The sequence below is a fragment of the Octopus sinensis genome, linkage group LG4 (genome assembly GCF_006345805.1).
Source record: "Octopus sinensis linkage group LG4, ASM634580v1, whole genome shotgun sequence".
Lineage (NCBI taxonomy): Eukaryota > Metazoa > Mollusca > Cephalopoda > Octopoda > Octopodidae > Octopus > Octopus sinensis.
The window spans coordinates 134,727,533-134,741,627 of NC_043000.1; the positions used below are offsets into that span (position 1 = coordinate 134,727,533).

General features: G+C 35.1%; 1 protein-coding gene across 1 annotated transcript in view; it reads right to left on the reverse strand.

The window, feature by feature from the left end:
- LOC115210384 (dolichyl-diphosphooligosaccharide--protein glycosyltransferase subunit STT3B) overlaps positions 1-13,287 on the reverse strand; it is a 71,636-nt gene extending 58,349 nt beyond the window's left edge. Inside the window, exon 1 of the mRNA XM_029778956.2 lies at positions 13,020-13,287. Coding sequence (XP_029634816.1) covers positions 13,020-13,192 — 173 coding nt within the window. The 5' untranslated portion in view covers positions 13,193-13,287. The remainder of the gene's footprint in view (positions 1-13,019) is intronic.
- Between the last annotated feature and the right edge of the window lie 808 nt (positions 13,288-14,095).

Genomic DNA, 14,095 nt, shown 5'->3' on the forward strand with positions numbered 1-14,095 from the left:
GACACATAAGAGGTGTAGCAATATCAAAGGAAGGTTAAGTGGGAAGTTAGTTTTTTGTGTGTGGCAGATGCACAGGGGTAATAAACACCAATGATGTACAGAAAACAGATCCCAACACATGCCACTAGAAGTAGTTGATAGCTTCCATTACATAGGTGACCAAGTCAGTAGTGGGGGTGGTGGATGTTCTGAGAGCATAGCTACTAGAATACTTCTGCTGATAACAAAAGGCCTCTCACTCAGGATGCAAGGTAGACTGTATGATGCATGTGTGCGAACTGCCATGCTACACGGCAGTGAAACATGGGCCATGACTACTGAGGACATGCGTAGGCTTGAAAGAAATGAAGCTAGTATGCTCTGCTGGATGTGTAATGTCAGTGTGCATACATGACAGTGTAAGTACCTTGAAAGAAAGGTTGGACATAAGCATCAGATGTGGTGTGCAAGAGAGACTGCTGGTATGGTCATGTGTTGCATATAGATGAGGGCAGCTGTGTGAAGTGTTACACCCTAACAGTGGAGGAAAGCTGTGGAATAGGTAGACCCAGGAAGACATGGGATGAGGTGGTGAAGCACAACCTTTGAACATTGGGCCTCACAGAGGAAATGACAAGCAATTGAGACCTTTGGAGATATGCTGTGCTTGAGAAGACCCGGCAAGTCAAGTGAGATCGTAGCCATGGCCAATGCCAGTGTTGCCTAACCAGCCTGTTTAAAAGCACCCTTCAATTGTCGGGCAATATGCTGTGCTTGAGAAGACCTGTTGAGTCAAGTGAAATTGTCGTGGCTGATGCCAATGTTGCCTGACTGGTACCAGTGCCGGTGACTCACAAAAAGCACTATTCGAGTGTGGTTGATACCAGTGCCTCCAGTGCTGGTGGCATGTAAAAAGCACCATTTGAGTATGGTCAATGCCAGTGCTGCCTGACTGGCCCCCATGCTAGTGGTACCTAAAAACCACCCAATACACTCTCGGAGTGGTTGGCATTAGGAAGGACATCCAGCTGTAGAAACCGTGCCAGATCAGATTGACGCCTGGTGCAGCCTCCTGGCTTGCCAGTTCTCAGTCAAACGGTCCAATCCATGTCAGCATGGAAAGTGGACATTAAAAGATGAGACATATATATAGCTTCCGCATAGTGTCTATTAACCAAATTCACTCACAAAGCATTGGTTGTCCCAGGGCTATAGTAGAAGACACTTGTCCACAGTGTCATGCAGAGGGACTGAACTGGAAACCAAGTGATTGCAAAGCAAGCTTCTTAACCACACACCCATGTGTGCACATATGAATCGACAGACTATTTTTTATATATTTGTGCTGATAAAATGAGAAGAGTGTGGCTCTGATCTAGTAAACAAGTTCTAAGATTTTATTCATTTATCCAAGCTATACAGCCCATTTGATATTATTTGCATACATTACTAATTCATTTAATCCTTATCCATTCAGTCATCTAAACTGTAGGCTGTTCATTATTTCCTCTTTACTCTAATGACGTGAATATTATCTTTCAGGGTTATTCAAAAATTAATTCTTCTGTTTATTGACATTCACTAGTGTTAGAACTTGATTATAGTTTTTTTATATATATGTGTGCATGTGTCTGCGTGTTGGTTTACATTTGCATTTCAGCTGAAAATCATTGATATATATAGGATGATATTGTCACTTCCCCTGTCAATAAATTGTTCATTTGCTTTGCACCTTGAAAAGCCTATGGAATAGAAGATTCCTTGCTTGTAAAAAGCATGATTTGGCAACTGGAAGGGCACCCAACTGTAAAAGCAATACTCAACAGCATATTTGTCTAACTCATGCTTGCATGGAAAATTGTACATAAAAATTGAATGAATATAAACAGCTTTTCTTTATAACAATAAATCATTAATTTTATAGCTATGAAAATTCCTTAACCCTTTCATTACCAAACTGGCTGAAATTTTGTAGTTAAATATTTCCTCGAAACACTGTTTTTACAATTCCATTTCACTCGTCATTACCACCGGCTCTGGCTCTGTAGTACAAATGTCTTGTTTTCATAAGATTTGAATTAAAATCTTCCACCAAACATTAGTCACAATTTATGTTCCGCACACTAGCTTAATGATAACAAAGTTATTTTACTAAAGTATTTGTTATATTTAAAGTAATTGAAAGAAACATAGAGCATCTCAAAATAAATACAGTAACAAAAGGGTTAAATGCTATAATGCTCTTAAGAAAGAAACAAGCTTCCCTTACTTATTCTTCTATATACTGCTATAGATTGAGCCTGTATGTTAACTTGTGTCTTTTTCTTATAAGTAAATAAATCTAACAAAGCAGATCAATATTGATTGCTCAATTGAAGATGTATTATCTTCAGCATTAGCAAAAATATAAACTAGGTTTTATGGCTGGATAATCAAGAAAAAATAAAATTGTAAAATATAAATGCAACTGTACATTTCTTTTTGTCATACAGATACAAACTTTATAAAACGGTTACTAAAATAATATGTTCATCATAAGCAAGAAGCAAGCAGAAATAACTGGTATACAATGGAAGATTGATAAAAGTTTTATTTTCTGCAGTTGCATGGGTCGGATAGTAATTGCAAGCAGCTTTTCATTCATAATATCAACATCAGGATGTGCTTCTTAATGGCCATCTATTGAACTATAAAGTAGCAGCGGAACCTGTTTTACACAGATTAAACAGATATGTGCACCTTGTTCAATGACTCAGCACAATGGCTCTAATAAGAAGGGAAACTCTTGACCATATGGTTAGTAACACCTTAATCTCATAGCTTAACAACAGAAGACTGAAATCTAAAATGTTGAGTCTGCTTTATGCTCTATTTACATCCTCAGAAGATGTTATCTATATAAATAAAATAAAGTAACACAAAAGTATCTAACAACAAATATGATATTTCTGCATAAAGAATCAAACAATATTTATTCTTGAAACAAGTCAATAATTATGAGATTGATGTTCTTTTCTTGTTATATTGATCAAGATTCAAAAACAAAACATTTGTTGCTGGAGAGACATGTGTTACAACATGTTCCATATGACACTGAAGATCTATAAACCTTTTTTTTCTTCTTTACCCACACAACATTTCAAGCTAAGAATATTGAAAATTTAATCACCTCATGTTTGAAGTTCAGCAAACATTTACATTTTTTATTCTATTTAAATTCCTTAATCTATATTTTAAATTTTTTAAATTTTGTAGTTAAATATTTCCTCGAAGCATTGTTTTTACAATTCCATTTCACTTGTCAACCCCAAATAGTCTCTTGATATTTTCCTCTTCTCCCTTTTCAAAACTTATATGTACAAGTGTAGTTGCATGCTATTAACCTACAAAATCATTTCAAACAAACTTTCCATTCTGTGGACTTAACAACTTGTCAACTAAAGTATCACCTATCATACTCTTCTTTTCTCATAAATAATGGGTGACTAAAGAAATTTTTAAATTTTTCTATAAAGGAAGTTTTCTAACACTGACAAGTAACATACTTTCGGACAAAGTCTATGCTTATATATTTGTATGCATAGTATGTGTGTATGTACACACACACACAATTGTTGCCTTTTAATGCAAAGATGAAAGTGAATCTATCTAGAAAGAAAAGAGGGTATATTAGAGAATTTGCTCTGACTCCACTTCTTCCTCATCCCGTTACTCCCTCTATACTAGCCCCTGCTCCAACAATAAATCTCTTCCCTTCATACCTAATCCAGCTTCATCACTCTCTCCTACTCTCTTTCGGTTTGTGAGTGACATTTCCTCACTAGTACTGAGGACATGAAGAGAACATCCAAGCACATACTGTAAAATGGTTGGTGAACTGAGCAGAGATAATGTAGGGTTGCAAGGACTCTTTAGTCTTGCAAAAGGAAAGACAACTTCTACAGGGTTGGTGCCACATAAAAATTCACCCGGTAAACTCTGTGTGAAGTGGTTGCTGTTGGGAAGAGCATCCAGCTGTAGAAACCAGGACAAAAACTGAGACACTGGAGCAATATATAGTCCTCTAACCTGTTGAATTGGTCACCCCATGCCAGCATGGTAAGCAGATGAAGATGATGTACACAGATTAGGCACAATGTAACCAAATTATCTTGACTCTACAATAATTTTCATCTTAAAATTAATAAGAAAAACTTAATAAAGGAATGTGTAAGAGAATAAAGGCACTTGTGCTAGTGACACATAAAAGACACCCACTACACCCTTGGAGTGGTTGGTAATAGGAAGAGCATCCAGCTGTAGAAACCAAACCAAAATCAAACTGGAGCCGGCTTACCAGTTCCAGTTAAACTGTTTAACCCATGCCAGCATGGAAAATGGATGCTAAATGATGATGATATATACACACATAATACTGTATGAGTGTTTATACAAACAGATACACCATTATAGCGAATAATAACTGAAGGACCAGGAGATATTGATGAAATGCATCTATATATTCATAATAAAGAACAAAATAAGCATCTATCAAAATGGATTCACAGACCAGGTAAATAGTTATAGTGTGCAGATGTTGACCAAATGTGTTTACTTATTGCTAATAGAATATTACAAATATAACATTATTCCAACTATGAATAATGATAACTCATGTAAGTCATTGTATCTTTGTAGTTTCTGAATTCCTTTTCTGATTTTGCAGCTCCTATGTAATGGTATTGTACTACTCATCAAATTGCTGTGTGGATTAGTATGATTTAGTAGTGTTGGTAGCATGAGGTGATGGAGATGGAAAACTAGCAACAATGGGAATTGAAAAAAAATTATGACACTGACTGGTTAGACATACAACTATATGGGATCACAGGATCATGCAGTGGCTCTTCAGGAAAAGGAAAAGTAGATGATATTGGGCCACTGATAACATTATAATGATTAACACGTGCTTTGAGGAAAAGTATTTAGAAGTTATTTAATCAATTGTCACTAACAGCCTTTCCATTTAAATCCAAGCTATATTCCTTCCTGTTTGCACAAATCAGAGAACAAAGCATCTGCAGAAAATTCCTCCATATCATTCTTGAAGAACTATTTGTCCAACCCCATAAAATGGCTTTAATTACTAGCTCTGTCTGCCAAGTGATTTTTCAGTTGGAAACAATTCACAAGCACTGCAAATATTCATCAAACTTTCCAACTGATGGAATGTAACCATTTAATACTGCTCTTTCTGCTGCACCATTTGATTTTGAATAACAAGCAGGACCTTCAACTTTGTTGTAATCTAGTCAGTTTAACCAGTTATTTAATTGAATGAATTCTAATTAAAAACCTGATACCTTTGGAATACCATCTACTGGGCTTCTACTGGAATATAAAAACAGCTTCCGTCCAAGCAGTAGCTCAGTCAACGATGATCAACACATTCCCAACATATTGTAATCTTTCCAAAGGCCATGATTCAAGGCACTCATCCAGTACAAGAGGTATCTTTGTATCTTTAAATAGGATATTAGCACATATTTCTCAAGCTCTGACAAACACTTCAGTATCCCAACAAAGATTAGGCCACTAACACAAACCCTTGCTTTCTTTAGTGGTTTCTTTTTTGTTTGCCAATGAGTATGTATCATGAATTGTGAAAAGAAAAAAAAAAAACTTTTGTAAGATAAGGTTTTAAAACAAATAGTTGTTTTTATATTAAAGATAAAATGATGCTCAACAATCAGTTTAGAAGAATGACTGGCAAATTGTTATTCTGAAAGTGTTAGTCTAGACTAGTCTTTTTTAGAAGTAATGTCCGTCCAACCCATGCTAACATGGAAAGCGGACGTTAAATGATGATGATGTGTTTCTCTAACCAGACATAAAGGCATATATGTTAACCTTTTCCTTACTGTATTTATTTTGATATGCTCTGTGTTTCTTTCAATTACTTTAAATATAAGAAAGAATTTAGTAAAATAACTTAAGTTATCATTAAGCTAGTGTTAGGAACATAAATTGTGACTAAGGTTTGGTGGAAGGTTTTAATTTAAAACTTATGAAAACAAGACGTTTGTACTCAGAACCAGAGCCGGTTTCAGCCGGGTTGGTAACGAAAGGGTTAAACTGATTTTTTTTACATTTTCAACTTGTTTGAGCATAAGCAAAAATTAATTCATTATCATTTTATGTTAGGAATGTAAAGCAGTTTGAAAGAACCCTGTATCACATTGTATCTTATATACTTAGTCTGTAATGCCCTTGTTATGCTAATGTTGTGTTTTTCATGCTTGTATATGGTCAGTTAAATATTTAAGGTGATTAACAGTTCAATGTAAGGAATAGTTTTTAGTGTGCCACTTTGATGATGTTAGTGAAATATAATTATAGATGTTAGAAGACTGGATCTTCCTCACTGTTATGGACTTATGGCAAAAATGACAATTGGTGATAAAAATTTACAACTCAAATAATCAGCTAACAATTGTAGGATGAAGATTAAAGGTTAATGGGTAAAGACCCCCTTCGGTCATGAATGGCCATAAGATTACACTTAGAAGTTACCCTCTGTGGCACAAGTCTGGGTAAGGTTGTTTATGGAAGACCAGCAGTTGCCCATGCATACCAGCCACCTCTCTCCATGCCACTGGTGCTATCCAAGGGAAAGGCAAAGGCTGATACAGGTTGGTACCAATGATGTTGCAGCACATTTCTACAGCTGAGTGAACTGGAGCAATGTGAAGTAAAGTATCTTGCTCAAGAACACAACACACAGCCTAGTCCAGGAATTGAACTCACTACCTCATGATTGTGAGCTCAATGCTCTAACCACTGAGCCATGCGCCTTCACTAGGATGAAGATTAATGAAGACTGAAATCTTGAAAATGATGAGGAAGCAGAAACATGGCTAATACAGCTTAACTTATGCTCGAACTAGTTAAACCAAAATTTTGAGTTATGAGGCATCAATGCTATATTGAAAATATAGCTAAACATCAAAAAAAAAGATTTATTAACATAGACAAGTTAACAGTTTTGGATCAAGAGAAAATAATATAAAAACAACTAATTAATTTCCTAAGCTAAGGTTTATTGTACATAATTTTTTTTTATGTAAACTGTTATCAACACAGACACAGAAGCAGGATTTACCAAATTGGGTTATTAAGAGAAAAATTACGATGCCTGGTTGTGTAAGAACTTCAACTAAATTGTCCATCTCAGATCTAGTTAGACTTATTGCATTGATGCAGTCAGAGAGAGTATTTACTCTTTGATCAGCAACACAGCCAAGCTCCAATACTGAAGTAGTGTGTCCAACTAGTGAGGACTCTTGTTAAGGAAAATTTAGGGGCAAGCATGGTTGTGTGGTTAAGAAGCTCACTTGGCAACCACATGATTTTGGATTTAGTCCCACTGCATAGCACCTTGGACAAGTGTCTTCTACTATATCCTTGGGCTGACCAATTCCTTGTGAGTGAATTTGTGAAATGGAAACTGTGTGGGAACCTGTTGAGTGTGTGAATGTGTGTCTGTGTTTGTCTCCACCCACCACCACTTAACAACCAGTGCTGGTTTGCTTACATCTCTATAACTTAGTGGTTTCATAAAACAATAGAATAAGTACCAGACTTAAAAAAATAAATACTAGGGGATGATTTGTTCAATTAAATCCTTCAAGGCAGTGCCCCAGCATAGCCAATGTCCAATGACTGAAACAAATAAGGGATAAAACAAACAAGTGAATGAAGATAGATTTAAAATCTCAGCAACAATGGATCAATCACATCCTTCTAGGTCCTGTCCTCCTATGGGAAGGATACTTTAACCTTTTAGTATTCAAAGTGGCCACATCAGGTTGAAACATTCTACCTGTTTTGTGTTCAAACTGACCAGGTAAAGGCATCTCACACCTACCTGCAATGTCATTCTAAAAATAAACAAACATCATCGAAATCTTGAAGCTATAATTCTGATTACTCTGTCAGTATTACAGCTGACAGAGTAATCTGAATGTGAAAAGGTTACTGAGGTAAACTGGGCCACTTCAGCAAATTTTGTGGGTGAAAACTACTGTTTTCTATAAAGTCAGTCCATAATATTAATGCTAAGTGTCTGAGTTTGATGTTGAGAAAGTACTTGTGAATATTAATTGTGAAACAAACGACATTATGTTAATTGTAGATTAAATGGATCGCTGGTTCATATGAAACTGGACACTGTTGCAGCATGCCCCAGCATTCAAGTTTAACCCTTTAGCATTCAAACTGGCCAGATCCAACCAAAATATTTAACCCGTTTTATATTGAAACTGGCCAGATCTGGCCTCTTACCTCATCCCTATGATTTCGTTCTAAAACTAAGCAATCACATCATAGACATCTCTAAACTACAAGACAATGCACCACTCTTCCCCTAATCAAACATCAGCCACATGCAACTTAGATGTCACACGTCTAACCTGCACTGATTTCATGAATGGAGCACCCTTTAATGAAGCCAATCTCGAGTCTTTCAACAGCAGAAAGAAAATAAAAAAACCCAGAAGCACTACTCATATAAGAAAAAAAACAAAAACAAAACAATTGTACTACAAATCATTAAACAACAACAGCACACAATTTGAACTCTCACAGTTCAATTATCACTTCAGATCTTTTCTAGTGAAAGTACAAGTAAGACCGCATCTCAAACACTGGCCCTTCTCCTCAGAACCAGAAAATATTTCTTCCCCAACAATTACTAACAAAGTTCAGATGAGATCCATGGTGGAGTAAACGTTCCCAAATCAAGGATGACACTGCAGATGCACACACAAATATCACAAATCCAGATGGCATTCATATTTCTGTTAAGTGGCATTCACAAAAAGCTACTCAACAAATTGGGATAAAATTACACACTCCAGTCTCTGACCAAGAGGCAAGTTCCCTCTCTTAAGGCCTTTTTTTTTTTATCACTGTTATAACGGTTGCTACCTCCACCACTTAGGCACTAACGACTCACTTGTCTCCCTTCTACGCTTTCTCACAGCCATGTACAAACCAATACACCCAGTTCTTCCTCCCACAAAATCAGTCCTTTAAAATTCCCTCTGTGCTCATCCTTTCCTGCAGGTGCTGACTTGCAATAGTTTAAGCAAAATATTAATGGCATCAATCCCATTAGTGAGAGAAAAAAAATTATAATCAAAGGAATTAATGATATAATTTTTAGGATGACATTTATCTTTGCAGCAATCCAGGATAAATTTCATATGAATATTTCAAAAGGAGGGGATCAAACCACCCTTCATACAGTTTAATGAACAAGATCCAATGGATTAGTGTTCCTAAATTGAAAGAAAAAATTGAGAACTAATTAGGAGCTGATAAACTATTAATACTGGTTTCAAACAAAATTAGCAGTTTAGCCTCTTTTTCAGCAAAAAGGAATGTATTTACTATGAGAATACTGCAACAGTTTAAATACAATATTAAAAGCAGCAAACTCATGGAGAAATAACTTTATTGTTGATACTTCTCCTTTTAGAGGAATAATGCCTTAAAATGGAAAACCTGTAGCATAGGTTAGTAGTCAGACAATTGGAGTAACATTGAACATGATATATGGTGGTATGGTGTGCAGATAGAATGGGACCTGTTCTAGTAGGGAAACCTTTCATTGGAGATTGATTGCTATTACGTCAAAGGATCTTGATAATTTCAGGTTAAATGGGACAGACTTCATGTTATCACAATATGATTTCAAAATCATTCACATGCCTGGTCAAAGCATAAATCATATTGATGTTCTTAGTAAACTCAAGTATGATTCAGATCAGTTCATTTTATGTTCATGATAATTACATATGTCCACAACAGCAAGTTCAAAGTTTTAGACACTTGTTATATCTGAGTATCATACATAATTTATCATTACCCAAGCATTGTATTATAAAATGGTCCTGACATTGAATTGGCATTTACTTTAAATATTCCTGCAATGTCACAATAACATTAGCATAACAATGATAGCACAGACCGGATAGATAGTGTACAGATGTTGATTGGATATCTTTTACATATTAATAGTATACAGAAAACAAGCAACTATCTGGAATACTTATAAACATTACTGGGCCTTTGGCTTAATGTTAGACTGGGCTTGCCTGTACTTTGTTAATTTGGGTTTGGATGTAGAAAAATGTGTTGGAGACACCTACAGCTTTCAACAAGCTGCAAAATAACAAAAAAGTACAGTAATTATCAATGTAATTTTTAAGTTGTAATACAATAGATGATACCAACCAAACTGTAATAAAACCTTTTAATGTTATCTAAAATATTCTTACAGTTGTGGCTTCTTCTTCAATGTTGGAACACAGTTCATATATTCAGTATTTCTTTTTGCTTAATTTTTATTTAAAAGTCAAAGTAGCTAACACACTGTTCTAATTTGCTAACACCCATTCTTTTTAAGAGAGTATCAACATTTTGTGTCAAGCTATTCATTTGAAATTACTTCTTAACATGATTTTACAGCAACAGGTTTGTGATATTTGTCTAACCTATTTAATTAATCATATTCCTAAATATTATGCAACATATTTGCAGGTATGACCATATGGTTTAAGATTTTGTTTCAGAACTATCTGGTTTGAGGTTTGATCCTACAGTGTGGCACCTTGGGCAAATGTCTTCTACAATGCCCTCAGGCTTGATCAAAACCTCATGAGTGAAATTTGGCACACAGAAACTATGTAGCAGACTGACGATGGGACCGTTACTTTCTTGGGCGAAAACTTAATCCACTGTCTAATTTAACACTACTACCCAGGCCCTTGTATACCGTTAGTGAGGTCCACAGTTTTTGGTTCAAGTCTCCAGTCAGACGATAACTTTTCATCCCTCCCACCACAGACGCTACTCTTCTTTCATTAACTAAGCCATTAAGAAAAAAAAATTATTTCTAATTTAAAGGATTTGTCATCTTCGAGGGCTTCAATTAATAAACTACAGATTCTCCACATTCTCATGCAGTACCATGTGGAGTTCAATGTAAAACCTATATATATATATATATTTTTTTTTTCAATGGGAAAATACCTTTCACATTACCGATCTCCCCGTTTTCTGTTTTTTTTTTAAGAAAGCAATTTTTCTATAATGTAAAAGAAACCTGTAAAAATAGCTACAAAATTACCTGCGTCACCAACTAGATTAAATGTCGACATCAAATTATCTTCACGGTACATTTATTTTAAAATTATGAGGTTTAGCCATGACATCTTATCCTTTTAGGTAGTGTATATAGAGACACATTATAGAATGTGTACTTTGGTAATTTACCTGTTAATCAGAGAGAGGCGACCCGTGACAAGAAGTAGGTGGTTATAATACAAAAAGCAAAACAAAACAACCTTCCATGTAGATTTATGCTTGTGACTGAAGCCCGCTAGGAAAAGCAATATTTCCAATGAAAATTCACCGGTGATTACAAAGCTGTGGCTTCACTTGTTGGAGCCGGTTCAATTCACCCCCAGGTGTACACCGACGTGAATACAAATATATTTCTATGTAGAGTTAGTTGGTAACTTCTTTAAAAAAAATACCTAACACAACCAAAAGATAAATCTTAGGACGCTTTCACATTTCCTCTCATTTCAACTGAATCCTATGACGCCAACATGCTTTAACAAAGCAACCAAAGTTGGTCTTGTGAATAAAGAATACTAACGATTCCACGTATCGCTAATTGGTCATCGTAACACAAAAGACTTTATTAAAAAGCAAAAAAGAGGCGTCTCAACAAAAGCTCCGTTTCAACCATCATAATCCTATCATCTTAACCACTCTACATAATGAGCTTTTTTTCATTTTTTTTTCAAGTAGAATATTATTGATAAAACCTACCTTTCGCTATTTATATTAAAACAGATTTATATATCAAATACATTAAGAAAAAAAAACAAACTAGTTTATGCTTTTAGGTTAAAACCCTTTTTGTGTAAACATATCAAGTACAATCTGTTCTATACCATTTGAACTCTTCATATGATTCTTGTCTTTCTACCACAGTAATGATTTTCAATTTTCGTTATAATGAAATCTATAAACCCTAAATATAACTTATTTTGTGAGGTTCAGCATATGGAGGGATTAAATAGGAAAAATGGGTACGATACTTATATACATGTATGAAAAAAAGATTTATCAAAAAAGATCCACAATGCCAAATTGCAATCGTGTATAGATTAACATTTTATGTCTCTTCATTCAGCATGAATTGACGATATATAAATATAATTTCCATCAATAAATATAAATATAATTTCCAGCGATAAGGAAGATTAAAACCAATGCTGTTCATGAACATTTTTTACCCCATTTATTTCGTGTCTGTATTATTTCAGAGCAGGATCTTTCAAATAAATTTTTTGCCATCTCTATACAACCACTACTATCACATAATTACTTCAGTAATAAGATTCATATATTTAATTGTTACAGCAGTGATATCGTCAAAAATATAGAAATACGTATATAATAAGAAGGGGCGGGTGAACTGTAAACAAGACAATAATAAGTAAACGAAATCAGTAAGCCCACAACTAAGCGCTTATTGATGAGGTGGGCACCAACATTATATTTCTATATCACCATTATCCACGTCGAAAAAAATTAATACAGAATACCAACTTGCATCAATTTTATAAAATAACCGGACAGAAGCAACAACAAAATAATGATTGTAACGACAAAATATATCCAAAGATGATTTTTAAAAGAGAAGCCGTTTATTTTAATACATTTATCCAAGTAACCAAGCAGCAGAGAGGGGAACATCGATGCATTTTCTTGTGCATTTTACACATACAAAATAAGATGCAATCGAAAAGTTTATAGAAGCCATATATTCGAGCATCCTTCTATAAAGGAATTCAATTGTAATAGCATAAAGATTGAGTGTAAAAATCGCATCGCAGCTTAATATTTTGTAAATGCCCAATAAAGTAAGGTCATGTTGCCCTCAGTTAAATCGTATCAAAATAAGAATTGACGGTACTTACCAGGGATCGAATTCATGTATAATACTTTCGAATCGAATAACTGAGAAAAGCCTGGAACTGAAACCGGCAAGCCAGGCTAATGCTAGGATAAAAAATGTCAAAAGACTTTTCCAGCCTCTAGGATTCCATATCGCAGTGCGGATATCTGTTTTCACCACACCGGTATCCGCCATATTTCTCACACTGCTTAACTAGTAACCGTAACGTAACAAACAGTTCGATTCATGTGAATACGGATGTTCAAAAGAACTAAATTTATACACAAAAATAACGCAATGACAATACTTCATACATTCCTTATATTTCGAACGTAATATTTATGGCACAAATTTAAGCCTGTTAAAGGAATTTAACTTATCTTGTATGAATTTTTGATCATATCCGGAATAAAACAGTCGCTGTTGCAAAGAAGTGCGAGCATTATTTGTATACCATAGTTATGCTACGCTCTCGTTTTAGTGATCGTTCGTTTTCGTAAACTTGACTTTACGTCGCCACGTCCGGAAATTTAACCAATCATAATTGACCAGGTGGAAGCTGAAAGTAATATTCAAATAATAATGTTTCGTATACGACAGGCACAGGTTTGCACATTTACTGGGTGTGTACGTTCAATGGGACTTCGACCCGGGATCTTAGGTGGAGCCGAGTTGGTCTCGGCAGCATTTGAACCCAAACATAAAGCAGCGTGACTTAAATACTGCCAGACATTTAATCCAACGCTCTACCATAATCAGCCCCCCCCCCATCTTATTTGTCGTAATACAAATAATAATTAAATAAAAAATGCATCATTTATTTATTTTATTAGAAACACGTTTTACAGATTTATAAAGCAAGCAAAGCTAACAAAAATTATGGGAGTTCATTCTACCGTATTAATGTAGGAAATGGGCAATTAAGTAGAAACAAAATGTTTCTGCCAAGGACACATCATGTTTATTGAAAAAAAATATTATGGCCCTGAGTTTTGAGGGTCATCAATATTATTAACTGAATATCGAAGCAGCGAGTTGACAGCATCGTTAGCGAGCCGGACAAAATGCTTGGCGGCAAAGAAGGAATAATGAAAAAAA